Consider the following 27,772-nt stretch of genomic DNA (forward strand, 5'->3'; position numbering starts at 1 on the left):
CGCGCCTCCCCACCTCCTCCTGCGGGTACTGTTGCGCGTGACCAAGCCGCAGCAGCGCAGCCAGTGCAGCAAATCGGCCGGCACGTCCGCATGGGCTGCATGGGGCGGGTGATCCACCGCAACGACAATGGGAAGCACATGCGCCCAGCAGCAGGGCAGTCCTCTTGTGACCCACCCACCACACAGCCTACCGTTGCAGAGAGCATCCATCAGCAGCGCCGCGTGCCGCTGCGGCCCCTGCCGTGGCCCCAGTTCCACGCGTGGCTGGTGGCACCGCGGTTGTGGATAGCCGCAGATGGTTTCGCAGCTCACCCAGACTATAATCTCGTCAATATATGGGGCCCTCCTAAGTCCACGCATAAGAAACACGGAAATCCCGCTTAGAGCGCTGGCTCACATGGCACAGGTTAAGCGAGCAGGTCAACGGAAGCTGCATAGGACAGGAGTTGTCAGTCTACTGAAATACAGTATAACATAGGAATACAGACTATGAAGCGACACCGGACTGTGGCGTAGTGGCTTTGCCGACGAGACTTTGTGGATCCATGCGAGCCCTTGATGTGTCTCATCCTGTCATAGCTTGCACGTCTCCCAGTTACCTGTAATTGCTGTATGTCTACTCTTCAGGACCGAATGACAGCTTGCAGGACAGCTTGCGTAGCCTGCTCTGCAGAACGCTGGACAATCTTCCTCTTGGTTGATACAAAGATTTAGCATGAAGCCGTGTATATAAGTTTAAGGCCAGAGGCAAACGCGGGGCCAAGCCGAGCAAGAGGATGGACGCCGAGCTTCTTAACCTGCGCGCGGCGCTGAACGAAAAGGACCTTGAACTGATTGAACTACGAGAGCAGCATGTACATCTCGTGGTGGGTTCGCTTCTTGACGCCAAGGGTCGCGTCCGCTGGGTCGCGCGTTGACTAGTCCGAGCGACACGGCGAAGGACTAAAAGGGCCCAAACCCATCTTGCAGGCGCGGACCCATGAAGCTAGGAATAATTGGGAGGCGGCCATGTCCTCCAAGGACCGGGCCATTCTGCAGCTCGAAGAGGCCCTGGCGTCGCGCCAGCGGGCGGTGGAGCAGCTGCTTGCCGCCACGAGCCACACGGCGGACGTTGACCAGGAGCTACAGGAGAAAACCGCACAGGTGAAGTGATGCGCTGCCAAAAAGCCTATGGTGGCACGCAATACAGCGGTTGGGAGGGGTGGCAGTGGCAGCGCGCGCCAGATACGGCTGTGGAACGGGGAACGATAGCTGCACCCCGCTCCCAAACCGCTGTCCTCACTCCGCTTCCATGTTCCTCCTCTCACGCTGTGGCTTCCTACGCGCAGGTTCAAGCGCTAGAAAAAGTACTGGGGGACGCGCGCGCAAAGATCAGCTCGTTAAAGGCCACGGTGGCGGATCAGAAGCGGCAGCTGGACGCGGTGCATATGCAGCTGCAGGCGCGGGGGCACGAGGACGCACGGCTGGAGCAGCTGCGAGTGCAGCTCACGTCGGCTTTCCAGGGTGGGCTAAGGGGAGGTGCGCACCGCTTGACTAGCCTGCGCTGCGGCTTTTGCCCCCGGAATGAGCTTCCTTGGGGCGCTGTGCATGCCTCGGGGCAGGATGAAAGTTGTGTTGCTTCGTTTCTTACAACCTTCAATTCTCCACATATCGCAGAGGAGCTGCGTGTGGCGCAGCAGCGTGGTGACATGCACGAGGAGCTGGCACGGGGCCTGACCGCCGAGGTCATCAAGCTCAAGGAGCTGCTGGCGCGGCGGGAGCAGGAGCTGCGGGACATGCAGGAGCGCCAGGCGCAAGCCAAGCACCAGGTGCGGCGCCTGGCGACCGTGCGGCTCAAGCGGGTGAAAAACGAGGCCACTGGATGCGCAACAGCTGCAGCACATGTAGGGCTGCCGAAGCCCCCCCCCACGTGTATCCCTCCATCCACAGGTGGTACGGCTGCAGCGGGAGGTGTCCAGGCAGCGGCTGTCCCCGGGGCTGGACGATGAGGAGGGCGATGATGACGTGTGGGCTGAGGACCGCGGCGTCCACGCCACCACGCGTGCCGTAGCCTCGCGGCGGAGCAGCGCGGGCGGCGGTAGCGGTGGCACACCGCTGGGCGCCCTGCCGTCTTCGCGGCGCCTCACAGCCGATGACTCGGACCTGCAGCGGGTCTACGCAGGTGTGTACATTAGCAAAGCGCAATGGAAATGTCCGGTGTGTGCATCGGGTGTGCGCCATCACCATGCGCGGCTAGTAGCTTGCAGGTATGCAGGCCTGTGTGGGCTACTGACTGCTGCTGCCCTGATGTGCAGAGCTGGATGAGCTGCGGCGCCAGCGGCAGGCACCTGGGGTCGGTGCCGGCGCGGCTCCACTGGCCCCGCCTCAGCTACCGCCCATGGCGCCTGGCGCACAGCAGCCTGGCCCCGGGCCAGCTGCAGCAGGGGCTCGCGCCTCGCCTCACTCGGACCCAGTAGCCGTGCATCAGTACCAGCAGCACCAGCAGCTTCTGCTGGATCAGATGGCGGCGCAGCAGCGCCAACACGAGGCCGCCACGTCCACCATGCGGCTGCAGCTGGAGGCGCTGCAGCAGCAGCTCGCGGGCGTGGCCGCCAAGCTCCAGACGCGGGATGCGCAGGCAAAGAAGTACAAGGAGGCCGTGAGGCTCCTCAAGGTAGGCAGGTTGAGCTGTTTGATGCACGTAAGCTCGCTGGAGCTAGCGCAGCCGAAGCAGGATGCAGGACTGGTGGGCAAAGGCTTACAACCCTTTCTGGCAAACCCATTTCCTTCCTTTGTTGCAGACCCAACTCGCTACCTCGGAGGCAACCGTGTTGGACCGCCAGGCCAAGATCACAGAGCTGCATGAGGAGCTGTCGGCACTGAACCGGATGCTCAAAGACGCGCCGCCCGCGCCCCCACCTGTGCCGCCAGCGGCCTCCGCTGCCGCCGCGGCCGCCGCCGCGGCCGCGGAAGCTTCCGCCGAAGAGGCAGCAGCACTGGCAGAGGAGGTTGCGTCGCTGCGGCAACAGCTGTCAGAGCAGGATGCCCTGCTGGTCTCCCTAAGGCGTGACTTAGCAGACCGAGAGGCGTTGCGGCTGGAGGCTGTGGAAAGGGCGATGGAGGCGGTGCGGAGGGCGGGCGCAGCGGATGAGGCGGCGGCTCGGGCGGCAGCGCAGTTGCGGGAGGCGATGGACAAAGTGGCGGCGCTAGACGCGCAGCAGGCCGCCGCTGTAACCGCGACCGCAGCTGCTGCTAACGCGGTTGCGGCTGCGGCCAAAGCGACAGAGGCGGAACCCAGGTGAGCTTGTGCTGTGTGGCCCGCGTATTGCACGTCACCTTTATAGATCTGTAGCCAATACATGCGCGGGTACAGGCTAGGCAGGGAGGGTGAAGCCGTGTAGCCGAGATGCTCACACACTACGCTACCACCTTGTCCGCAGGCGGCCCGGCGACGTCGAGGCACATGCTCGCGACGCCGAGTCCCGGCTGTCGGAGGCGCTGCGCGCAGCCGAGCAGGCACGTGTTCGCCAGTTGGATGCACAGAAGCGGGCAGACGACCTGGCCAGGTATGCGACATAGTTTCGCCCACGCAAGATGCCTGCCAGGGCCACTCCCAATTTGAGCGCGGATATACGGGCAACTGTAGTCAGCTGCACGAGCAGCTCAGTGTGGTGCCATGATGGTTACCGGTATGACTGCAGGCAGGTCAGTGGCCTGGAGTCGCGGCTGGAGGAGGGCGACCGCAAGCTGGGCGAGGCGCGGCGGGCGGTGGAGCGCGCCGAGCAGCGGGCGGACCGGGCGGAGCGCAGCCTGCGCGACGTGGAGACGCAGCTTGTGGACGCCGAGAGGTAAAGGAAAAGACTGGGAGCATGTGGCAGCTGGCGCATGCACTGCGGCGTGTTGGTGCGGGCTTACCCTGTGTGTTGCCGGAACAGATGCAGGCTTGGGCGCCTGTGCGTGCGTGGCACCCGGGGACTAAGCACCGCCGTGCCATCGCATCCACCTCGGCCGCTGCACACCGCAGGCGTGCCAACCAGGCCGAGTCCTACAGCGCCACCCTGGAGCGGCGGCTGCGGGACAGTGAGGGCCGGCTGACGGACGTGGACCGGCACGCCAAGGACGCGGACTCTCGCGCGGTGGACGCTGAGATGCGCATGAAGGCCACTGAGGTACGGGGCTGGGTTGTGAAAGGCTGGCAGCAACCCGCCGGTAGGCTGTGCCGCCTAGCCGTTGTCGCGCTTTAGCCTGATTGAACGCTATACGGTACTCTGTGGGGACGCGGTGATAACCGATTCATGCGCACACTTGACATACGCCGAAAGTAATGTGAGCAAATGTAACGCTGCAGGCCCGGGCCCTGGACGCGGAGAAGCGCAGCCTGGACTGTGAATCGCGTCTGGCGGTGAGCGAGCGGCGTTTGCGCGAGGCAGAGAATCAAGTGACGGAGCTGACGCACCGCTGGCGCGACTGCGAGCGCCAGAAGCAGGAGGCGGAGCTGCAGGCGCGGGCGGCGGAGGCGAGCGCAAAGCAGGTACGGTGGCACTGCGGCGCTTGACGCAGGGGCATCGATTATGGCCTGCTCCTGCCTCTGACCGTGGTGTGCATTGGCATCTCCTCACGCTCATTCTGAATGCCGGCGATGCACGCAGGCCAAGAGCGACAAGGATACGGAGGTGATGTCGATCACGCGGACCATGGAGGCGAGGAGAAACCAGGAGGCACGCCAGCTACAAGACCTGCAGGTGTGCACAGCAGAAGAGGCTGGGGTTTGTAGGACCCCACACTCGGCAGGTTCCGTACCGTCAATGCGTGCACGTGTTCAGGCAGTAAGGCAGCATTGTCATGCGTGCCGCCGCCAACACCTGTGTGACAGGTGACTCTGGAGCGCGTGACCCGCTCTCGGGACACGGCGGAGGCGCGCGTGCTGGAGCTGGAGTCCTCGCTGCGGGGGGCAGAACGCCTGGTGGCTTCCCTGCAAGCCGGGGCCAGTGCCGAATCCATCAAGTGCGTGGGTTGGCGCTGTGAATCTTCCTTGCCGAGTAGCTGTGGGATGTGATCGGTTGGCAGTACATGCATTCCCCAAGCTGACTGGAAGATCACTTCGCGTTTTGCGCATCCCTCTATCTACCTGGTGCGTGTGGCCAGGGCGGTATATGAGGAGCGGGTGCGCGCGCTGGAGGAGGGCATTGGGAGCCGCGATCGCACGCTGGCGCAGCTGCGCGACAGCCTGCTCGCGGCTGACGTGGAGTACAAGAAGGTACGTCTACATGAGGGTGTGCAAGATGGCGGGGGACGTGAAAGGTGACCGGGCGGGCCGCACGTCAGGGCCCGCACCGTGGCTACAATTTTCATCGGCAGCGTCTGGGCTGTGTGCACTCTTTGGGACGGCTGTGGGATGGGTTGCATGCTCTTGACAGCGTGCGTGCCCGTTCCTGCTGCTGCCGTTGTTGCGTACTTGCAGAGCCTGCAGGCGCTGGTTACCGAGGTGCAGGCCAAGACGGCGGCACTCCTGGAGGCGGAGCGGCGCTTTGCGGAGCTGGAGGGCGTCATGCAGCGCATGGTGGCGCGGGCCAGTGGCGCCGCGTGATGGTGAACTGTTGGTGCTGGCGGGCGCCGTTCGGGGTGAGCGGGGGGGGGCGTGTGGATGCATGCCGTGTGGCTACAGGTACATTGCAAGTGGGGGTGAGGTGCGCCGCAATGCGCAAGCCTAGAAATTGCTTGTCCGTTGTTCTGTGGATACGAAGCTGCACTGCGTCGTACGGAGGAGAATGGTCAAGTCCTGTTGCAGAACCCGTGCCGGTGTGTTCCTGGACCACGCACGGTGGCATACTAAGAAACTATCGTTCTGCACGTGTGCATGCCTCGTAGTGCCGCGGCCTCACATGTGCGGTGTGAATGAATGTGTGTAACCTCTCGACGACGCAAGCCACCTGCCAAATGTCACGTGCCGTATTCATCAACTCGATCACCAACTCGCCATCTGCTTGCGGCAAAAATATGCATGATGCCCATGGCATGATGTTGTGGCGGCCTTTCTCTCTCTGCGTGCTGGTAAGGGCGGGCGTTCACTTCTGCGGCTCACTGGTCCCCGCAATTTGACCACAAATCCAGGAGCCATCACGTGCCTTCTGCTCTACATCTCGACCAAACAGTTGTGTACTCAAAGAAACTGCATGCGCTGGCCAACCAAACAGGCATCGCCACCACCCTAACCAAAAACAAACCACTATCTGCATACCCCACTGCGCCCGCCGCGGCAATGGCCTTGGGTACGGGCAGGGTGCTGCTACATCTGTGCCCCGGGGGCTTCCTATTTAGCCAGCTTCAGTATTTGAAGCCTCGATAGCTTGGCAACACACACACACACACAACTGCAATTTGCATACGCATCAACGTGATCCAAAACACGTACGGCACTGTAAATCGCCGTCACCTGAAAATTGTCGTAAGTGCATGGTGAGCGAGTACCTCCGTGTCTAGGCCGTACACGCCCACAGCATGCGGCGCCCATAAAGTTTACTACCTGTACATGCCATAGCCGCCGCTTGGGCCGTGTATAGAGCTTAGGCTCGAATAGTGTTTACTTATTGCTTGCAACTCGCTTGGTTTGGGGGCCTCCTTGTTGTGACTGTATTTGGTGAGGCCCCTGCGCTGCGCGTGCAAACGTGCACGCATGCCAGTGAAATGAAAAAACCATGCCCACAAAAACTTCAGACGCCTGCAATATCCGACGCACGGAGTCCATCTCATCCCGCGCGTCATGTTGGGAGTGCTGCGGACGTGAAACTGAATACTCGCGCATTGCGGTGACCAATAGATATATGCCGTTGCCTCGGCCTTAGCGCGCCTGCATAGGCGCCTGCTGCCCTGACTGGCCCGCCGGAGGTGGCAGCGCCGCCCGCGCCGCCTGATGCACCGCAGCCGCAGCCGGGCCGCAGTGCATCGCAGCGAAGTCGATGCGGCGCGGCACCTCCAGCACCAGGCACGTGACCAGCCCGGCCAGCCAGGTGATGGCGGCCAGGGGGGCGGCGTGCGGCAGCCGCAGCTGGTGGGCGGCCAGCACGTACACCAGGCCGCAGTGGAGCGTGTGCTGCGGCAGCCGGCGCCAGGTGCGTACCTGCGTGTGTGTGTGTGTGTGTGTGGGAGGGCGGGTTTGTGGTCCACCACGTGACGTGCGGGCGTGCATGAGCACATCGGCCATACCTAGCCTGTGCTGCGTATGCTGCCAGCTATACATACCACCGAAAGCATCCACGCTCACCACCCACCCACCCAGCCACCCACCTGGTCGAACGCCACGCGCTGCACGCCGTCCATGAGCACCTCCAGCCCCAGACCCCGCAGCCGCGCCACCAGGCTGCCCGGCGGCGGCACCAGACCCAGTGCCATGGGCGCCATCAGCAGCAGCAGCTCGGCGTAGCCGCAGGCCAGCACCCAGGCCTCACGCCAGGCCACCGCCCACGCCGGCTCAGCGACGATAACCAGCGCCGTGTCGGTGGGAGTGGTGCCCAGCCGGGCAGCAGATGTGGCGGCCGAGCGGGCGAACAGGGCAGCGGTGGCACTGGCACTCCGGGCGGCCAGCGCGGTGTAGGCGCGGGTGCAAAGCGCCAGCAGCAGCACGGCAGCCTTGGGCGCGAAGGACAGCATGCGCAGCAGCAGGTGCGGCCCCACCAGCTGCTTCAGCGGCCGGCAGGCACGGGTCACACAGGCGGGGGGGGGGGGACAGTGGAGTGCTTCAGGGTGATGCCGCTGGATCATGGCAGGAGGGGCGGTACGCGATTACTGCTTGACCTGGCTACATACTCGGCTCGCAATGCTATAACGCTTGCTTCACCACCACGGCAACCATATTTCCAACCTACAGAATTCATTCCACAAAACCGCAGGCTCCGCCTGTCCCGCAGCCCGTCACAACGCCCCTTCCCGGCGCGCGCACGCACCAGCAGCTCCTGCCGGTCCAGAGTGCCGGTGGTGATGAGCGGCACGGCCAGGCACACCAGCGCCTTCAGACCGATGTACGCCAGCGTCCAGCTGTCCAGCGCCAGAGCCTGACGCGCGTGGTACAGCCCGTAGGCGGCCTCCGCGCGCGTGTGCCGGCGTTGATACAAGGCGGAGTAGCGGTGGCGGACAGCCACAACAGCGGAGGCGGCGGACTCGGCGAGCGCGCCGGCGGCTGTGTGGGCGGCACTGCCGCGGCGCTGCCGCAGCTTGCGGTCACCCTGCTGCAGCGGTGAAGGGCGGGCGGCGGCAGCAGCCGCTGTTGCCAGCGGCGCCGCCGCGGCTGCGTCCGCCGCCTGCTGCGACGCCGCAGCATCAGCAGGCGTGTAGCCCAAGCAGCTGTCCTGCAGCGCCTGCATGATGCGGGGGCCGGTGAGCAGGGCCAGCGACGCACCCATGGACGAGCGGCGGCCACTGCCGCCGGTCCGGCCGCCGTCAAGGGAGGGCTGTGAGCTCATGCGGCCAGAGCCACCTCCGCTGCCGTGACGGGATCCGGTGCGTCCGGCAAGCGCATCGGCAGGGCCGTCAGAGCGGCTGCGGGCGCCGAAGCTGTCATTGCACGTGGAGCCACCAAGGCTGAAGCAGCGGGCGAAGCCGTCACTGGTTACGTCAACGCCGTAGGCGCCCTTCACAAAGGCTTCGGCTGCATTTGAGCCCGCGGGTGAGACGGTGATGCTGCCGCGCGCGCCGGCGTCCGGTGTCGGCAGTGCTGGCGTCGGGGCTGGCGGCGAGGCCTTTACGCTAGCCTCGGCCTGCTCTGCTGTGGCGTTCTCGCCCCCGACACCAAGCTTGCACACCGCCTCCGTCGTCACAACCTCCTCCCAGGCCAGCCCGCCGCACAGGTCACTGGAGAGGTAGCCGCGGCCAGCCGACGGGGATGCGGCGCCCGAGGCGGCGGTCTGCATGTCGTTGGGGGCAGTGCTGGGTTCGTTGCCGTGCTCGCTGATGCGCCGCTGCCGGGGAGGTAGGGGCATGCGGGGCGCCGCAGCCTCCCCGCCGCTTGACGTGCCGCCGCCGCCGCCGCTGCGGCCTCGGCCGTACACAGCCTCAGCGCTAGCCCGGTCGCCCCGGAGCGCCGCGGACCGCACGCGATGCAGTTCAGAGAGCCCCGATGCAGCGACTGCAGTGGCACCGCTGGGCCCGTCCGATCCTCCAACCGTGGACCGCCGGGCAGCCAGTGCGGCCGTACCGGTACAGTCCGTCCAGCGGTGCGTAACCCAGCCTCCGCGGCGCCTGCTTGCCATCGCGCTTGCGGCCGCATTGGTGGCGGCGAAAGCGGGCGAGGGGCTCGCTAGGTGCTGCTGCCAGGCGCCCGTCATGGAGTGCTGGGTTGCAGGCGTCTGATTCATGGGCGTGGTGGGGCCCGTCAGCTGCGGGCTCAGAGCCGCGTCCATGGCGAGCTCACACAGCGCCACCGGCATCTCGGCAGTGGTGCGGCCACTGAAGGGCGGCGAGGTGCGAGAGCTGTTGGACGGCTGCGTCGCCGTCACACGGCCACTCCAGTTGGAGGCAGCGGGCTCGAGGAGCGCAAACGACGCCGGCGAGGGCTGCAGGAAGGGAGACGGCGGCATGGCGGCGGTAGCCGCCGCAGCGGCACCGTGAGCGCATGGCGCGGTTTTGCCACACGAGGCGCCGCTGCCGTTGTGCTGGCGGCGTGCATCGCTGACCGGCGCCGCCGACTCGGATTCTCCACTGCCGTCGCCGCCGCCCGCGCCGCAGCTTCCGCTGGCGCTGCCGGAGCCGGAGCCGTTGCCGAAGCGATTGCGAGGCCGCCGTGAGGCCATGAGCGCGAATGGGCTGGCGCTGCTGACCGAAGACGCGGCGCCACTGGATGAGGGGTGGCTGGAGCGTGCGCTGCCGTTACCGCCGAGGCCGCCCATATGGCCGCTGGAATGATGGGGGCTCATTGGGAACTCCTCTGTTGTGGTCTCAGCGGCGATGCCGGCGGTAGTGGTGGCGGACCTGCAGTGGGCTTCTGCCTGCGCCTGCCGGCTTTCTCGCCGCTGAAGGGTCGACGCAGCGCTGCTGGCGGACGCCGCAGCAGTCGCACCGGGCTCGTCAATGGGCAGCAGCGCTGCAGAGGGTTGGCGGCTTGCATGGCGGCTGTGTCGGGCGCTGCTGTGGCGACGGAGGGCAGCGCTGTGCTGACGAACAGGCTGTTGCTGCAACTGCTGTTGCTGCCGGGGCTGTGACTCGCGCTGGATGCTTGACGGCTGGTCATCATCGCTGCCAGCATCTGACCACGGCGCGGAGGTGGCGGCGAAGGGGCTCGGCAGGCCCTTGGGCAGCTTGAGTGTCGTAGACGGCTGGCGAGAGGCCTGCCTGGCCATGGCCTGCACCGCCGCCGTGTCTCCGAAGCTGCTGGCGCCGTCAACCCGGCGCTCTTGCACTGCGGCGAAGGGGCTGGGGAGGCCTTGCGGCAACTTGAGCTGCTGTGAAGTCTGCCGAGAGGCACCCGCTGACGCAGTCCGTGGCGCCGATAGTGGCGCCGACAGTGGCGCCGACAGCGGCGACGGCGGCAGGGCGGTGACTGCATCTGCCTCACTGCTGCTGCTGCTGCCATCGTTGCTTTTCGCGCTCCATGCCTTCATGGTGGCAGCGAAGGGACTCGGGAGCTGCGGCGGCAGTTTCATGGCCAAAGACTGCTGGCGAGCAGGCGCCTCCGCAGCGCCTCCCGTGGCAGAGGAGCCGCCAACGTCTTGACCAGCGCTGCTGGCGCTCTCGCCATCGCTGCCCTGCTCCTCGCCCCACGGCTGCATGGCCGCAGAAAACGGGCTGGGCAGTGCCGGTGGCAGCTTAAACGGTGGCGAAAGTACTTGCGGGTCTAGCTGCTGCGGCTGCTCCTCGGCTGCCTCGGCCTCGTCTGCGCTCTCTTCCTCGCCCCACGGCTGCATGGCAGCTGAGAAGGGGCTGGGCAGTGCTGGTGGCAGCTTGATGGGCGGCGAGGGTGACCGCTGTTCGAGCTGCTGCGGCTGCTTGATGGCCTCCTCGTCTGAGCCCTCTTCCTCGCCCCACGGCTGCATGGCTGCAGAGAACGGGGTGGGCAGGGCCGGCGGGAGCCTCAGCGCTGGCGAAGATGGCTGTGGATCCGGCCGCTGCGGCTGCTCGGCTGCCTCGCCTGAGCTCTCCTCCTCGCCCCACGGCTTCATAGCCGCGGAAAACGGGGTGGGCAGGGCCGGCGGCAGCTGGATTGCCATGGAGTCCTGGCGCACAGCAGCCTGCCCAGGGCCCGACCGAGCCGATTCGGCAGTCTGCGTGTCATCACCAGAGCTTTCAGCCGCAGGCAGAGCTGCGGGCACGGCCGCACCCGCGTCAGCAGCAGGTGCCGCCGCGCCGCGCTGTCCTGCCGCCGCCTCGTCTAGCATCAGGTGCAGCTGCAGCGCCTGGTGCACCGTGGCCATGACAAAGCGCGCTGTGGCGGCCATGCCATTGCCCTGCAGGTACGTCACCAGCTGCTGCGCCACCCGCAGCACCGCCGTGGGGCCGTCGGCTGCGGCGTTCGCCGCCAGGGCGGCGCGCTCCGCCGCCATGCGGCCGGCGGCGGCGCAGGCCTGGCGGCTGCCGCCGGCTGCAGCCTCCGCGGCGGCGCCGGCTGCAGCTGCGGCGCCGGACGCAGCCGCCGCCAGCTCCGCCCTCTCCATGATGTAGGCGAGGTCGGAGATGAGCGGCGCGTAGTGGTCCCGCCACGCAGCGCCGCCGCCAGTGCTGGTGTTGGCCGCACCGCCACCGTCTCCGTACTCCATGCGCATCACCTGACTCAGCTCCGCCAGCTCACCCGCCACGTCATCCGGTACGGCGAGTAGTGTGGCGATGTCGTACAGCAGGGGCGTGCTTGCGGTGGCGGCGCCGGCGGCGGGCGCGAACACGAGCTGCATCACGGTGGGCTGCGGCTGCGGCGGCACCGGCAGCAGCAGCACCTGCGGCCCCTCGCCCAGCACGCATGTGAAGTCTGCGAGCAGCGTGCCGTGCTGCACCAGCAGCAGCCGCAGCGTCTGGGGCGCCGCAGACGTCAGGCCCAGCTCCAGCTCCAGAGGCGGCGAGGAGGCTGGCGCGATGGGCACACACGGGGTCCACGCACACTCGATGGTAAGCTCTCCGACACCGCCTTGCGCCGCTGCAGCAACTCCGGTGACGGCGCCAGATGCGCCGGCGGGCTGTGCGCAAGAACCAGCCGCCGGCGCCGCGGACGGCGGCAGCGCCGTAGAATGCGGCGAAGCCGCCGGCAGGTGCGGCGTTGGCAGCGTCGCGGCTGTAGGCCCGTCGACAGCTCCAGGGATGGGCGGCTTTACCGCAGATGGAGGTGGAATGGAGAGGGACAGGCCGCCAGAAGGCAGGGCGATCGGCGACACGGGCGCCGCAAGAGGTGGCGGCAGGGCGGTCTGGGCAGCAGCAGGAGTTTGCACCGTCCACTGCCCAATGCGCGAGGCGTCAGGCAGGGCCTGCACCAGCGCCTGCGGCAGGTCCATGCCCACCGGCGCCGGGGGAGCCACACCAATCTCCGGCTGTACGGCCACGGCGGCCGCCGGAAGCGCCGCTGCCATTGACTGACCAGCGCTGCTAGCCGCCGGCAGGAGTGCCAGCGGCGAAGCTGTGTGCTGCGCCTTCGGCGTCGCCTCCTGGCCGCCGCCTGCCGCCTCCAGCAGCGGCGGCAGTGTGGGCTGCAGCGTCTGCTGCATCTGGTGCTGCTGCTCCTCCTGCTGGCGCATGAGCGCGGCTACAGCCGCCGAGTCCAGTCCCAAGGCCGCCGCCATCTCCTCGTTGAGCTCCACCACGCGCTGCACCATGGCGCCGTCGACGCCGCGCACCCAGGCAATCAGCTGCACGCAGCCCTGCACCACCACATAGCCGCCCGTGAGCGCGGGCGCTACAGGTGCTGCTCCCACCGCTGCTGCCGTGGCGGTCGGCAGCAGCTGCACTGGCGGCCGTGGCGGGCTTGTGAATGACAGGCCGTTGTTGGTGGCGGTGACCAGTGGCGCTGCTGGTGCTGGTGCTGGTGCTGCTGCGTAGGCTCCGGTCGCAGATGGCTGGGTGATGAGGTGGCTGGAGCCGCCGCTCCCGCTCGTCACGATACTGGTGGCGGCTGTGGTTGGGAGCAGGCAGGACAGCGGCTGTGGCGTGAGGGGGCCGCTGTGGGCCAGGCTGTGGGCCGCGGTGGTGTCGGCGGCGGCGGTGGGCAGGTGCAGGTGGCGCTCCGCCGCAATGCCGGGCGGCAGGATGAGCGGCGTCACTGCGGCCGCGAGACGGGCCGCGTATTCCTCATGAGAGCCGGTGGGGTCACGCACCTGCAACAGCGGCGCCCGTATGTGGGTGGGTGCGATGTGGGTTGGAGGAATGCGGGACGTACGGTGGGATGTGGGTCGGCTGAATGCTGAGTAGCGCGATGTGGGTCGGTCAAGCAATCACCAATCAAAGGCGCCTACTGTGTCCTACGGCATGTATTCACCTGTCCCGCCCTCAGTGCCTCCCCCCCCCCCCAGCACCCCCCCCCCCCACCTTGACGCTGTACGTCCTCATGCAGGTCAGGCCCACATACGGCGCCGCAGCCCCTGCGCCCCGCTGCTGCAGCAGCCCGCCAGCGCCCAGCACCCGCATGCTGCGGCCGCTGCCCAGAGGCCGCAGCCGCCCGGCTGCTGCCAGCCGGCTGCGCGGCGGGCCAGCGGTCACCGGCACGGCGTGCAGCGTGCCTTGCAGCACGGGCTGGGCCAGGGTCGTGGCGTCAGCAGCGGCAAGAGGCACGGGCGACAGCGGAGAAGGGCGGTTGGAGCTTGGATGGCCCGTCGTGATCTCTGCAGCGGCGGCTGGCGGCATAGCTGGTTCCGCCTTGGAGGCGGAGGCTGCGGGCTGCTGCGGCTTGGCTGCAACGACTGGCGTGGCGCCTTCGCCGTCGGCTTCATCGCCAGCTGCCGTGAGCGGCGGTGTCATGGGTGAGGGCGGGTGGGCACGCGGCACTGCTGCCTCCGCTGGCGGCGCCGGGAGCTGCTGCTGCTGGCCGTCCGCGGCGGCTGCAGAGCTGGGGCCTGGGCACGGCGGGCCGGCCGCTGATGGCAAGCCCCTGATGGCCTCATCAGGGCCACACGCGGCGGCTGGAGGTACCGCCGCCGGGTCCATCTTGACCACTGCGTTGGCAGCCGGTACACCTACGGGCTGACTCTTCGCGGCAGCACTGGCTGCAGCTGGCGGCTGCATGCGTGCAGCCGGGGCGCTGCCGCCGCGCTCCCTGCCGCGGCTGTTGTGCCCGCCGCCGGTGCCGCGGTCGCCGCGTGCTGCCGGCGCGTTCGACAGGAACGAATCCAGGCTGCGGCGCGGCGCCGGTGACAGCAGCAGCGCGCCCGTAGACAGCATCAGGTGCGGCGGCGGCAGCTCCAGCGCGTTTGCAGGGATGTGGTCATCATTGCCAAACACGGAGCCCGACGTGATCGCCTCGTCGTCGCTCAGCCAGGAGCAGCTCGACATGGCAGAGGCGAAGTCACTGCGGAGGACGTCGGCCATCGCGCTGACAGCCGCAGCCGCGACGGCGGAGGCGCCACCGCTGGCACTGCTCACGCCGCCGCACACACCGCCGCCAGAGCTGCTGCCACCAGCGCTGCTCACGCCGCCGGCAGGATTAAGGCAGCTGGCGCCGCTGCCGTTGCTGAGGCTGCTGTCTGCTGACGTAAGCAGCGCTGACATGGACAGGTCCTGTGCGTGGCTGCAGCTGAGCGCTCCGGAGCTGTAGGCGGAGGTGAGGCGGGCCGGGCGTGCGACTGGTGCGGCTGCCGCGGCAGTGACAGGGGCCATCTTGGAGCCCTTCACGGTACCGGCATGCAGGCCGAAGGGAGATGCCGGGATGGCGTCGCTGGCTGCAACGGCGGACGCCGTGGAGCTGCCAGTCCTTACGGCGGCCTGAGGCGGCTGTGCTGCGGCGTCTGCCAGGAATGCATTTCCTCGCTCGCGCGTAGCCGAGCTGCTGCTGCCGCCCTGCTTCCCAGTGCTGGTGGCGGGAGCAGCAGTGGCACATGGCGACGCAGTGCCGGTTGCCGCCTCACAACCGTCCGTGGCGGAGGCGTGCACGCGGCCGCTGCCGGCGGTAGCAGCACTCGCAGCAGCCGCATCGGTCCCGGCATCTAGCTGCGCGAGGCGCCGCCGCATGCGCTGCTCCGACCACCACCAGTACATCAGCGGCGCACACGCCAGCGGCAGCATCACGGCCAGGTGCCGCAGCGCCGCGCGCGCCCACGCCGCCACCAGGTGCAGCCGCGTAGCCGAAGACGATGCCGCCTCCAGGCCTCCGGCAGCAGCGGCAGTGACATCGGTGGGCGAGTCCGGCAGGGATGCGGCGGCCGCCTCCCTCACCTGCACGAAGGCAGCCGTCAGCGACACGGCTGTGGCGCGCAGGAGGCTCACCGCCGCCATCTGCCGGAAGCGCAGCTGTGGGCGGGAGAATGAGGGCAAGGGCGAAGCGTAGGGCGGAGCGGCATGCATATAAGCGCCGGCACGCCGAACATACACGTCGCCGTGCAGTGCATGCAGCAGACCGGCACAAGCTAAGGCGGCATGCAGATATACAGACAACTACTGCACGCACGTGCGTACAAGCTTGTGGCACACGCACACGCAGGCAGCCGCTGCATTAGGCAGGCACGCACCCGCATGCCGTCCATGAGCAGCGCCGTGAGGGCCATGTCCCACACCGGCCGCTGCACCGCGCCCATCACGAGCTGGTAGGAGCCCAGCCGCCGCCAGGAGGGCGGCGCCACGCTGTTCGCAGAAGGTGACGATGGCAGCAGCTGCGGCGGCGCCACGAGCGCACAGTGGCTTCCGTACACGCCGGCGGTGGCGGCGGTGCTCCCGGGCGAGCTGGAGAGGCCGGCGGCCCCGCTGATCGTCGCCGCAGTCGCAGCAACGGCCACGACGGCAGATGCGGCTGCGTCGGTGGTCGTGTCCGCGGGTCCAGTACAGACAGCGGGGGGCGGGCAGCAGCTGTGCAGGAGGAGCGTGAGCGGCAGCGCCACGCACCACGACTGCAGCGGCGTCACGGTCAGCGCGGCGGCGCGGCCGCGCAGCCAGGCGCGCCAGCACAGGGCCGCAGCACGGCACACCAGCGGCTCGCTGCTGCTGTGCTGCGCGGCGGGCGGCAGTAGCAGCAGCTGCTGCTGACCCTCAGCTGCTGCCGTTGAGGCTGTCTGGCCTGAGGCCCCAGCAGCTGGCAGCTGTAGGCAGGCATGCCGACGGGAGGGCTCGGCAGCTCCGAACTCCCCGCTGCTGTCGCTAGTGTTGGTGCCGAAGCTGAAGCCGCGCGGGTCGGCGGCGGCCAGCAGCCCTCCGCGACCGCGACCCACGGGCCGCAAGGCGCCAGTGGTTTTGCTACAGCCGCGGCGCAAGGCCTGGGCCAGCGAGGCCGCCGCCATCAAGGTGGTAAGCAGCAGCAGCCAGGCGGTCACGAGCAGCATTGCCGCGGTGTTGAACGCGACGCCGTAGTCTGCCAGCCGGGTAGGCCGCTCCACGAAATAGAACAGCGCGTGCGCCAGGACGTGTCGTGCCTGTATAACGGGGTGCATTTTGATTGAATTGTGATGGGTTGTGTGGGGCAGCGCGGAGAGGAATTGCGCCGGTCGAGCTGGCAGGAGAGGCGGGAAGCGCGTTGGACTGTGGTTCTGAGCGCGCTTGTCAGCTGCGTTACAGCGGTTCGAGGCCTGGGTTTTGCCTAGGTTTCATGGAGCTGCTCTGCCGGCAACCAAGCGCGTGCGGAGCGCGTCGCTGAGTCGCCGAGCGCGAACCCTGCCAAGAATTCCGTCTACTCCGTCCGCAGCCTCCCTTCTCACTCCCGGCACCACGCGCACATTGCCAGCATACGCACCTGAGCCTCCTCGGGGCCGCCACAGGGATAGCGCGGCAGCAGAAGCCCGGCCGCCCGTTGCGCCTCGCAACCGGCTGCTGCGGGTGCCTCGCTGCTCTCAGAAACGGAACGCAGAACGAAGGCAAGCTGGATGGCAGTCACGTAGAAAAGATGCATGCACAGGCAGTGCAGCAGGTTGCTTCTCGCTAGGACCGCCTGAAACCTGGCCTCGGTGCCCGAGGCGGCGCCTGTGCCGGCGCTGCTGTGCTGCTGCTTCATGTGGTGATTGGAGTTTGCTGTTCGGTGGGCATGTTTGGTCTGTGTGCTATTATCAGTGACCGGTTGAAGCCCGTGTGCGCCTGAACGTTTGCAACCGATCGCATGCCGCTCATGCACTACTCCCTCGCCGTCTGCCTGGGCGTACATGGTGGTCAGTCTCAGCGGCTAGACACAATGCTTCAACGTTTTAACGCGACAGTTTGCTAGACTGCCTGCGAGAGGTTTCGGAGATGCATCCGGGCTAAGGGGTTCGGGCTTGGTCCCTGACTTGAGTTCAGCGGGAACGCCGCGTTGGCGAAAGCAATGGCTGGATTGCCCACCGTGGGAGCATGCCTGGGCGCCCCTGCGCTGTGCTTGCAGCCTGTACTCCCGCCATAGGGGCCGCCAGGTGCAATGGGATGCAGGCGCTCTGGATTGGAAGGTGGTGGGACTAGGGGTGTAGGCCTAGGGGGACGGGTGATGGGGCGGGTGACGGCGCTGGAGATGCTCCACTATGCTCCCGGGCCCGGTTGGAGCATACAGCATGGACAGGCAAAGCAATAGGGCCCAGCCAAGTAGGTCAGCTGGCTTGGGCAGATGCAGATTCGGCTGCGGCAGTGGGGGATTCGGCGGGGGAAGTAGGGAATCGGCCGGGTCAGGTAGGGGATTTGGCGGGGCCAGGTATGGGATGTGGGGATTCGGCGGGGCCAGCAGGGCTCCTATCTTAATGTCTCCAGACATTAATTGGCCATTTTGGCCGTTTCCTAGACATTCCTTCCGGGGGCTAATGTCTGGGGCGAGACTTTGTTGGGCCGGGTTGGGGGCCGGTTTTGTCCGAATTCCTATGGAGAAGCCCCAAAACCGCCATGTGCCCAGACAAAAGACGGCGGCTACCCGGCCGTTTTTGTCTGGAGCTAGACATTACCCCAAAAACAAGATACGACCCCTGGGGGCCAGGTATGGGATGTGCGTTGCCGGGCCAGCTGGAAAACTTCGCCGGGCCAAGTAAGAATATCTCGCGGCTCAGGATGTGTGCCTGGGGTAGGCCCCCGGAATTTTGGCCTGGCGAACGGTATTGCATCCCTCCGCCGGGTGGAAGGACCGAAGGAGCAAACGCCTAGACATATGTCCGTGCAGTGTTACAGCACTGGACCTTTTGACAGGCCATGCGTTGCACGAAGCTAGCAGCGTGGCGGCTGTGGCCGTGTCGTCTTCGTAGAATTCGCACGCCGTGCCACCCATTCAGCCCAGTCCTGGCACACAGGCTGACATGCATGCACGAATGCACGATGTCCGACAATGTCGCCTGCTCCAACGTGTCAGTCACCATTTCACCAACGACCCACCAGTTGCTACCTGATTCTGCGCTGCTTTCTGCGCCAGCCATCCACCTCCGCGTTGCCGTGAACTTAGCTATCTTTATGCGCCCCGTACGGTATTCTGACTTGGGTGACGCCTGACATCTTCCGTTCCCTTGCCAGTCACAAACAGCTGCTGGTATGACCGCTTGTGCCCAGAATTGTAATCACGCTTTCTGCTCAACTCCTGTATTCATTAACGCTTTGTCCAACCACCGTACACACCAGCGCTGCTGCAAATGCGTCCTGCAAAACGCCTGCCAATACGGGCGTGTCCTGGCAACAACAAACATGGCCGTCGGCCCATCGCGCATGCACGGTAGCAAGCCGTACGTCGCCGTTGCCGACAGCCCTCAGCACGGCACGATCCCCGCCCTTTGGGCTGGTACTCCTTTCCCCGCCCGGCCCTGTGCTGCGTCGTCTGCATCATACCTGGTTCAATCTGCCGCTGCCCGCATCCTGCTGCAGCTACTGCTCTCAGCATGGCAGCATTCTTTGCCCCCGCACATCAGTCGCATCATGCATGCATCCAGAACCCTCACTAACGAGTCATGGCACCTTGTACTGGATGCACCACGTGTCGGCTGGCTAGCCGCCCACAATCTCCACGTCACTGTCACTGTCCACAATCTCGACGTCACTGTCGCTGTCGCTGGCCAGGTCCATGGCCTTGGCCTTGCGCAGGGCGTCCGCCAGCTCGGCGTGCTTGCCAGCCCGCTTCCAGTTGTTCCAGCGGCTGTAGTGGCGGCGGCACAGCGGCACGCCGTTGGGCCCCCAGCGCCTGTCATCTCGGCGCACGTGTGCCAATCACACGGCAGACTGTCGCATGCGCGAGTGTATCGCTCACGCATGGTCACGCGGAAAAACGCAGTATGCACGAACGACAAGCGCCTTGCAGACATGTCTCGCCCGCACACCAAACAAACGCCCCAAACCCACTTGAGGTGTGCAATGTTCTTGACCCAGCCCCTCAGCTACTACAGCTACCCCCAGGGCGCGCAACCCTGCGCCACGCGAAAAGCTGCTTGCTAGCTCTGCAGGCTCCTTCCACGCACGTCATCAGTTTGAAGTGATGCCGCGAACACCACCTCGCTATGGCAGAGAACTTCTAGCAGCGGCACGTTTCGCCGTGGCGCCGACCGCCTGAATCCATCCCGCGATGCAGTCTAGCTAGCGCAGCTTTGGGTGGTCCGAGCAATGTGATCAGTGCACCACCTGACACTATACACGTGGCGCATGACCTCTTGCTCGGACCACAACCACGTCCGGCATTCGAAACAAACTTACTTGAAACAATTCGTCCCGAACCACTGCATATCATTCGTGACACAGGTGCTTCAGGACGACGATGGCGCAGCGCACTGCAGGTGCTGCCGGTGCATCAGCAGCGATCCCGCTTTCCAGCTTCACCATGCCGTGCCTTGCCATCCTCGCTCATACCTGCATCCCCATACTGCCCATCGCGACACGCACCATCATCACCACACAGATGTTGGCATCTTGGGTCGCGTTTCCACGGTTATGAGGCCACATGGCTAATTGCGGATAATCATTCCAGTGTCTGCTAGGGCCACTCTGCCACCCCGCCAGCCACCATGCGCCATGACTACGGTAATGTGTGGCAGCATCCCTGGCCGCGCGGAGTTGCAGGAATGCCCCAGCTTTCTCCCGTACGTTTCCCTGCCCTGGCAGGGGGTGGGAGACCTTGAAGCTCCTCACATCAAACGCATCTAAGGAAGCTCTTAACCATTACCTTGCGCCCCCCATCATGTCATCTGAATAGCAAGCTATGCCTGCAGCCTTGTCAAGCCAGCAAGGCATGCCGTACCATACGGGCTAGTCGTATGCAATCATGCCTACCTATCCACGTGGTGCAAACTTAGCAGTCCAGTGCAGGGCCCCCCAATGCTGGCAACACGGCTCTTGGATGCTCGCTCGTGCCGGGACGGTTGGGGCCCTCCAGTAAACAAACAGTCGCTGATACGCATTGTCCAGACCCCGGCTGCCACTCCTGCGCATTTGCAGCCATGTGTGTCGCAGTATAACACCATGCATCAGCATATGGGAAGCACATGCAAAGCCTCAAACACAAACAGTAAGCGCGCTGACAGAAAGGCGCACTGGGCCCCAAAGCCACGCATACGGTATCCAGTTAACGAAGCTAGTGCTAGACACCTGCTGACCTCACCCGCCATATGTTGGTACATAGAGCTGGCGCGAACTGCTGTGGTGCCGTGCGGTGCATGCACAGTCATTCCATGCACAGAAGCAATGCTAACTATCAGGAGGGGGGCGTGGAGGGCAACGCGCGTCGCAGTCTCAACTTGCGCCCGCGCAAGCTGCCTGCGGCAACGGTGGTGAAGTTCGCATAGCGGTGTGCAAGAACGCCGACAAGTAGCCACCAGCACCAGATCATCATCAGAACTCCCAACGCCGTACGCATGCTCTGGCCGGTCACACTATCCGGAGTCTGGACCCAGTACGCGAAATCCTATGGCTTAAGCAGTACCGTGATCCCACAAAGTGATTATGAGCCCACACGTTCAAAGTTCTAGCCTCCGGTGCGTGCAAGCAATGCAACCCCGTGCCCTGCGCTTTTCAATAGCCCTGTACTGCGGAAAGACATACAACTTATGCAGCTAGCCAAGGCACGGCGCGCATATGCTTGCAATACCGAATGAATGGGTTTCGTGAAATGCTCATCAATCGCATGCTTCTGGTCTCCAACCAGCCGCGATTCGTCCGTAAACATCCCTAATTCTTAAGGCATCATCTCACTCTGACCGCTGCGACTCAGCCATGCGCTGGCCGACCGCTGCTGGCGACATTGAGTCGTTGCAAATCATACGGCACACATAACCCGCTGCAGTAATTGCAGATGCAACATGCATGCCGAGCATGGAAAGTGTGCTACCGTATCCGCATGCATCCCGCCGCATGCCGGGAGGCAGCTAGGCACAATGTATGCGTGCGTCAGGGCCGACACACCGGGGACCCTCGCCTTGCTCACACAAGCGCGCACGCGTTGCCACAACCTGCAAAATTGCGCGCCACACCTACCCACCCGCAATGCACTGCCCAACATGTCAAGGAGAAGCGCTGGAGCCACGCCACGCCATGACTGGAGCTCGCCGCACCCCTATCCATGGACACGCGCTATGAATTCCGCAGGCACAGCGTACTTGCCGCGTGTGCTGGGGCAAGCAACTTGTCACGGATGACCGGACAGAAGCCAGGCGGCTGCAGCAGCACCTAGCCGCGGGTTGGCTAGCTGCCCTGTGCCCTAGCTAGGTGTTGATCGGTTGGCTGGCGTGATGATGTGACCACAGCACGCAGGCGCGACCAGCAGCAGACTGGCGCTTGATCGCCCCATGCGCTCGATCGCCGCATCCGTCACTGCTAGCACCGCACCGCGCCGCAGTGCATGCCCGAGGCCCCATCAAGCGCGTGAGCGCGGCAAGGAAGCCAAACTCGGCCGCCTGCTCCTGCTGCCTTACTCTCCGCCGCCGATGTTGCGCCCACCGCACCTCCCCATGCAGCAGGCTGGTCCTTCCAGCAGTAGTGGCGCCTCACGGTGCACCTGGCAGGGCTACTGCCTGCTGACTGCGGCAGGTCCTTGCTGGCGCAGCTGCAGCTGCTGCTGGTGCTGCAGCTGCAGCTGCAGCAGCTGCTGCTGGACGTACGGCCCTAGAAGCGCCCGTCCAGGCACCGGAACACGTGCTCGATGCACTGCGCGCGTGCGGGGCAACAGAACGCGTCAAGCGATGGATCATCGGCGATAGCTAACAGCATCACAAACACGCCGTTGAGATGCACAAGGCCGTTGCCGTCACGCCCACCGCACGCCCGCAGCACGCGCAGCAGGTGCCGAGAGTACAGAGTCGCCGGCGAGAAACGGGGCGCGTGCGCATGCAACGAGCCCTTCACGCCCAATGACTGAAGCTGGTCAGTCTCAAAGCTCGCTCGCTCCCACCGCACCCACCGCAACATCCAGCACAGCCTGCTTGATGATCTCGGGCGGCAGGGTAGGCGATGACCAGTCATGCGAGCCCATTTTCTGCGGCCATGCCAACAAGACATGCATAAAGCTCGCCAAAGATGACCACGCACCAGTGAGCGTGGCAAACGGTATCCTGACCTCGTAGGTGAAGCATGACAAGATGGTGGCTGCATCACGCATACACACGCCAGCCCGGCACACACGGCTGCTCCCTTGAACAAAGTGCGCACGCAGCCACCCAATCAACACACCTTGCTCTTGGGCATGGCTGCTGCCGGCTCCAGCACCGCTTGCACCAGCGCCTGCAGGCACACCATCAAGAGCACCGCTAGCTTAGTAGTTGCTATGTTGAGACTACGCGTGCATACACGTGCATATTGTCCCCTAGAGCTGGTTCGTATGTGCCGTCATTCCTGGCGCATGACTCTCAACCACACACCACGAAGTAGCACGCGCACGTAGCTGTGTATGCAAGGGTCTCATACGCATGCGCCATGCATGGTGTCCGAAAATCCATGCGCGAGGTGCAGGAACAAACGCAGTACGCACGCATACGAGATCCGAATCCACAGAAGTAACCCGCACTGCTGCCTTCAACGCACGGACTTGCGGTGCGCAATGCATGCATGCCTGCACGGGCGACAGAGGTCCTGCCGCACCGCACCTTGATGCCGGTCTTGGAGTACCCACAGGCTTTGGCGACCTTGGGGAGCTCCGTGATCTGACACCTGCACGCCACGAAGCACCAGCACATACACACGTGAGCACACCCGCCGTCACGCACAGGCCGGGGACCCCTCGCTTGCGGACATCTTGCCTACACGACTAGCCCCAGACGCCCCAGCCCTGTGCCGAAGTGCAATTGCAGCGGAGCGTGCCGCCGCGCGCACGAGCCCGCTGCCAGCCACCTAACCACCCCAACGGCACAGCATAACGCGAAGTGGGTTGCTGACCGCCCACCAGCGCCGAGCGAGACCGGTACCTACCGTCAGCCTACCTTACCGTCAGGCCACCGGCTTATCCTGCTGACTATCTGCCTTCCTAACGCAACTGCATACGGGAACCATCACCACACAAACGGCTCACCAGAAGGTCTGCAGGCCGAAGCTCTCCTCGAAGTTGCGTTCATCGCTGCCGTTCCAGCCCGCCACCGCCAGCTCTATGTCACTGTCCTCGACCACGGCGGTGCGGAAGGCCGCCGGCAGCCCGCCGCACGCCGCCGGCCGCATCACCAGCGCCAGGCCGGCGGCGGACAGCTGCAGCAGGGCGATGGGGTCGGACTCGTCGTTGCGCTCCACTGTGGCCATGGCCAGCACGCCTGCGTGTGCAAGTGCGTTTGCCACGTTACTGGAGATCGTAAAGGAACATACTTAGTAGTTGAAAGGATGCATGGTACGTGTTGTAAAGGTGCACATGCATGCAAGATGTGTGCAAAACGAAATGCGCTGCATGCATGCGTGGCGACAAGGAAACCACGCGGGCCTGCACCATGCATGTGGGCAAGCAGCAGCACGCAAGCAACGAGCCGCCGCAAAGCCATGTTAACCGCCACACATGCGGCAGCCCCCAAACGCCGCCGCACGCCCTCGGCATCGCTACCGTACTCACCGTCCCACATGCGCGCCCTCAGCGTCTCCACGGCCACGTTGGCGGCATCCGGCGTCTCCGCCACCAACACCTCCAGCGCTCCCAGCCGCAGCTCGCGCAGTCCCTCCGTGCCCTTGCCCGGGTGGTCCGGAGGCAGCACTTCGTACGGCTGCAAACTGGATCGAAACGTGCCGCGCCAGTTGATCAGGGCACGCATGGCAGTGCTGCCGCCGTGGTCGAGGCCAGCGGCGGCGGCCGCGCCGCCGCCCCCGCCAGCCCGGCCGGGCCCCAGGCTGACGCCCGCCATCCCCGCGGCTGCTGCAGCCGCGGCAGCAGCAGCGGAGGCGGTTGCATCGCCAAAGGCGCTGCTGACGTTGACCACCGGGAAAGGACGCACTGCCGCGGGGCCTCCCATGATCCCGCCGCCAGCGGACCAGAGCACAGGTCCGCCAGGCGGGGAAGTAAGAGGATGTGGCTGCTGTTGGTACAGCTGCTGCTGCTGCTGCTGCTGGGGGATCGCGTGCACAGCGCCGCTTGCGACAACCAGCTTACTGACGGACCCGCCGATCTGGGTGCCTGCCGAAGCTGCCGGCCGTTCCGTAGGGCTGGGTCCGGCCTCCGTCGCATGCAGCATGCTGCCGGACCCGGACGCGGCTGCGGTCCCGCGCTGCGGGAAACCTGCGCCACCTCCACCTCCCAGCGGTTGCGGTGCTGCTCCCGCCCTCCCAGCAGCTGCCATGGCACTGGCAGAGGTGGCCGCGGAGGAGGAGCCACCCGTGCCGGTGGCCTCGCTTCCCGAGGCCCCGGCGGCATGGTCAGCCGCAGCCGCAGCACCAGGCGCGTCGCGTGCTGGGCCGTGACCCTCGTTGGTAGCCGATATCTCCTGATGAAGTGCTTCACCAACGGAAACTACTTCGAGACCCTCCAGGCTGACACTGGCGCCGTCAGCTGCCGGGGGGCTGCTGTAGACCGGGCCACCCTGCCGCGCACCCGGGCGCGCCCCCTGCTGTACCCCCGCCCCGCGCGCGAGCGCTGGGGCGCCCGGGCCCGCCAAGCTGTGCCCTCTGCTCCCTGGCCCGGCGCCTGATGGCTGCAACTGCTGCTGCTGTTGCTGCTGTTGCGGTGGCTGCTGGTGTGGGTAGGCTCCAGGGGTGCCGCCCTGCTGGCGTGGATGCGGGCTGCTGCCTGCGTACGCAGCCTGCCGCCCCGCGCCTGCATCGTAGGGCTGCTGCGGCCTCATGCCCGGCCGGCGCTGAGGCAGCGGCATTGGCTGCTGCCCACCCATGGCGTGTGCGTGGGGGTGTTGGTGTTGGGCATGCGGCCGGGCTTGCATGGATAGCTGTTGCATCTGCTGCTGGTGGTGCTGCAGGTGCTGCAGGTGCGGGTGGTGCGCCGACTGGTGCGCTCCGTACGGCATCGCGCCACCTCCCATGATCTGAGGCGCGGCTCCCATGCCGCTACCCGCGCCCTGGTAGGGCTGCTGGTGCGGCAATTGCGACACGTGGGGGGAGGCGTAGACCCCCGCGGGCAGCAGCCCGGCGCTGGTGGGAAACACCGTAAACCCGCCCGGCCCCGCAACCCCGAACACTGTACCAGGACCCAGAAGAACCGCCTGCTGCTGTGGGACCTGAATGTACGTCGTGGTTACGCCGGCGGGGCCGACCGCAACTGCATCGCTTGTCGCGAACTGCGCCGGGGCTCCGTGCCCAGCCCCATGCTGTCCCTGCTGTGACACTTGGCCCAACCCATGATGGTGATACATGCTGCTGACGCCGGGCAGCTCAGCACCGGGGAGCGATGTAATTGGCCCCCTTCCGCCTCCACGTCCGCCTATTCCTTTGAGCTGCCAGTCTGACCTGTTTTGTGATCAGCCAGGAGGTTATCACACCGAGTCCGAGGAAGGAAGCTGAGTCAGGGGCTATTGCTCGGAACGAGCTCGCGCGCATCAACCGCAGGGCAATAAGGGTACTGCTCCCCCAGGATGCTAAGGAATGCACATGATCTCCACACGTGTAGCAGACTGAGTGCTGCGACTAACAGCGCGTTTGAGCTCGCAACTCGCCGTTGTCAGGAATTCGCCTGACTGTGTTTCTGAGCTCAGTTACAGTGAGATAGAAGTACCAATTGCTTTTCTACTCGTCTTCAGTAAAATAAGTGTGCACTCCTCGTCCAGGCCGCTCAACACATGATGATACAGGCGGCGTCCACAAACGTCCGCTGTACATAAATGCGTTTTGCGAAGAGCTATCTTCAATTTAAATGCATATTGCCTAAGGAAAAGTCGTAGGCGTGCTGCCGGCCCGCGCTTTAGAGGTTTCCTGTGCGCAAATTGGCCAGTTGCAAAGCATGATACTTAAAGCTGCGACATGCCCGAAATTACACAAGTGCAGCAGCCATCAACGCTGGCAGGGCGGAAGCCGTGTCGCAGCACCCACCCAGTCCACGCGAAGTCCGAACTCGTCCGCTCGTTGCGATGCAGAGCACGTCACAACTGAGCGGACTCCCCCTTGCTAACGCGCTCCGCATAACGTTCGCCCGCTGGCCACGGCAGCACGCGCCCGTGCTGGGTGGCGTTGGTGCAGGCGGCCGCCCCACTCGCGCACGGGACAGTTTCGCATCGCGCGGTTTTGCGTGCAAGCTGCAAAGAGCTGGTGAGGGCTTGTAATTCCCAGGAAGGCGCCACAGTGGGAAGCCGGGGCAGAGCAGGCCGGGAACACACCCGCACTGCTTCGGGCTGTGCAGCCAGGGGGGGGGGGTAGGAAACAAAGTGCCAGACCCCATGCCCCGAAATCCCCCGGGCCCCCCCTTGAGGGGACGACCGACCCCCCGACGGACAAAACCTTGTTGTTCAGGGGTTAAACCCCCTCCATATAATACCAAAGTGGTGTCAATCGACTCCTCTCGATGAGCACTATCACTCCGTGTCATCAGCGGTCCTGTTCTGAGACTTCGGTCACCGGCGGGATCCTATCCATTGAAATCCCCTCGACCCAGACCACCCCGCGCTCAACTCTCTGCCGCGTGACGAATGGACAATGTGCATGGGCAGCCTTGTTAGGCGTGAACTCGTGCGCACCAGCGCTTCAGAGCCCAGCTGTGTCAGTGCGCATGTGTTGAATGTGGAGACATGTCCCGACATGTCCACGCCCGGACGCGCAACTTAGCCCTCCCACGCTTTGTTTGTGCTTATTACGTCATAACGTGCACATATGAGCCTCGTACTGCTGCGTTTGGCCCCTAGTTCTGCTTGTGGGGCGCTTCCCGAAATCCGCCAGGATGGGCTCCCGAAACCCGCCCAACTTTCGAGAATGGATCCCCCTTTTACCCAGGACGAGGACCGACCCCCCAACTTTGGCGGCCCAGAACTTCCTCACCAGACACCCCCTTAAAAAACTAAATGCCAACCCCCATGCACGCCCGCCTGGCCTCTCCATTGAACTTATGCAACTGCCCCCGGCGGTGGGGGGGGCGGGCCTGTTGCCGCTGGTGCCGCATGTGAAAGCGCGGCAAGCCGGTCTCGCGGTACGGTGTGTGTTGGGTGTGTGCGGTCTGCTGCCGTACGTGCCCCCGTGGACCCGGGTCGCGGCGGCGTGGCTGCGCCAGGTGCACCCGGCGGCAACGCCCCTGCGTTTGTTGGTGCGGGGGGCCGCGGACCGTGTGCTGAATAAGCCGCTCACCCCGGCGGGCAAGCCGTTTGCGCGCCTGCTGAAAGCCATGACTGAATTGCCCGCGGTGACTCTTGTGGCGCCGCCCGAGCCGGGCGCGTGGGTGAGTCAT

General features: G+C 65.3%; 4 protein-coding genes across 4 annotated transcripts; 1 reads left to right on the forward strand and 3 right to left on the reverse strand.

Annotated features, from left to right (window-relative positions):
• Positions 1–343: 343 nt before the first annotated feature.
• On the forward strand, positions 344–5,900 carry CHLRE_01g020050v5 (uncharacterized protein). Its single transcript, XM_043058456.1, has 15 exons — positions 344–866; positions 970–1,143; positions 1,329–1,503; positions 1,657–1,808; positions 1,930–2,161; positions 2,295–2,653; positions 2,781–3,277; positions 3,420–3,545; positions 3,681–3,827; positions 4,004–4,148; positions 4,328–4,510; positions 4,629–4,721; positions 4,853–4,983; positions 5,125–5,236; positions 5,441–5,900. The coding sequence occupies exons 2-15, from the start codon at positions 1,009–1,011 to the stop codon at positions 5,564–5,566; spliced, it is 2,613 nt and encodes an 870-aa protein (XP_042928370.1). The 5' UTR covers positions 344–866; positions 970–1,008; the 3' UTR covers positions 5,567–5,900.
• A 157-nt stretch (positions 5,901–6,057) lies between these two features.
• CHLRE_01g020100v5 (uncharacterized protein) lies at positions 6,058–17,293 on the reverse strand. The gene is made up of 6 exons (XM_043058457.1): positions 15,603–17,293; positions 13,471–15,384; positions 9,940–13,259; positions 7,920–9,864; positions 7,264–7,653; positions 6,058–7,096 (listed from the first exon to the last, which is right to left on the reverse strand). The coding sequence occupies exons 1-6, from the start codon at positions 16,512–16,514 to the stop codon at positions 6,818–6,820; spliced, it is 8,760 nt and encodes a 2,919-aa protein (XP_042928371.1). The 5' UTR covers positions 16,515–17,293; the 3' UTR covers positions 6,058–6,817.
• Positions 17,294–18,177: 884 nt separating this feature from the next.
• Positions 18,178–21,083, reverse strand: CHLRE_01g020141v5 (uncharacterized protein). Its single transcript, XM_043058458.1, has one exon. It carries the CDS (start codon positions 20,661–20,663, stop codon positions 20,463–20,465), a length of 201 nt encoding a protein of 66 aa, XP_042928372.1. The 5' UTR covers positions 20,664–21,083; the 3' UTR covers positions 18,178–20,462.
• A 74-nt stretch (positions 21,084–21,157) lies between these two features.
• CHLRE_01g020182v5 (uncharacterized protein) lies at positions 21,158–26,343 on the reverse strand. Its single transcript, XM_043058459.1, has 7 exons — positions 26,058–26,343; positions 24,017–25,851; positions 23,495–23,726; positions 23,073–23,136; positions 22,660–22,710; positions 22,391–22,465; positions 21,158–22,137 (listed from the first exon to the last, which is right to left on the reverse strand). Exons 2-7 carry the CDS (start codon positions 25,755–25,757, stop codon positions 22,096–22,098), a joined length of 2,205 nt encoding a protein of 734 aa, XP_042928373.1. The 5' UTR covers positions 25,758–25,851; positions 26,058–26,343; the 3' UTR covers positions 21,158–22,095.
• Between the last annotated feature and the right edge of the window lie 1,429 nt (positions 26,344–27,772).

The sequence above is a fragment of the Chlamydomonas reinhardtii genome, chromosome 1 (assembly GCF_000002595.2).
Source record: "Chlamydomonas reinhardtii strain CC-503 cw92 mt+ chromosome 1, whole genome shotgun sequence".
Taxonomy (NCBI): domain Eukaryota; kingdom Viridiplantae; phylum Chlorophyta; class Chlorophyceae; order Chlamydomonadales; family Chlamydomonadaceae; genus Chlamydomonas; species Chlamydomonas reinhardtii.

Excerpts from the sequence above, each read along its gene's own strand:
- CHLRE_01g020050v5 (XM_043058456.1), top strand. The coding sequence starts at position 1,009 with ATGTCCTCCAAGGACCGGGCCATTCTGCAGCTCGAAGAGGCCCTGGCG. Across the intron at positions 1,144-1,328 it reads TACAGGAGAAAACCGCACAG|GTTCAAGCGCTAGAAAAAGT; the intron begins GTGAAGTGATGC and ends TCCTACGCGCAG. Across the intron at positions 4,149-4,327 it reads TGCGCATGAAGGCCACTGAG|GCCCGGGCCCTGGACGCGGA; the intron begins GTACGGGGCTGG and ends GTAACGCTGCAG.
- CHLRE_01g020100v5 (XM_043058457.1), bottom strand. The coding sequence starts at position 16,514 with ATGCACCCCGTTATACAGGCACGACACGTCCTGGCGCACGCGCTGTTC. Across the intron at positions 13,260-13,470 it reads TGAGGACGTACAGCGTCAAG|GTGCGTGACCCCACCGGCTC; the intron begins GTGGGGGGGGGG and ends CCGCTGTTGCAG. Across the intron at positions 9,865-9,939 it reads CAGGCAGAAGCCCACTGCAG|CGGCCATATGGGCGGCCTCG; the intron begins GTCCGCCACCAC and ends CCATCATTCCAG.
- CHLRE_01g020182v5 (XM_043058459.1), bottom strand. The coding sequence starts at position 25,757 with ATGTATCACCATCATGGGTTGGGCCAAGTGTCACAGCAGGGACAGCAT. Across the intron at positions 23,137-23,494 it reads TTCGGCCTGCAGACCTTCTG|GTGTCAGATCACGGAGCTCC; the intron begins GTGAGCCGTTTG and ends CGTGGCGTGCAG. Across the intron at positions 22,138-22,390 it reads AGGCTGTGCTGGATGTTGCG|TGCATCGAGCACGTGTTCCG; the intron begins GTGGGTGCGGTG and ends GCACGCGCGCAG.
- CHLRE_01g020141v5 (XM_043058458.1), bottom strand. The coding sequence starts at position 20,663 with ATGACTGTGCATGCACCGCACGGCACCACAGCAGTTCGCGCCAGCTCT.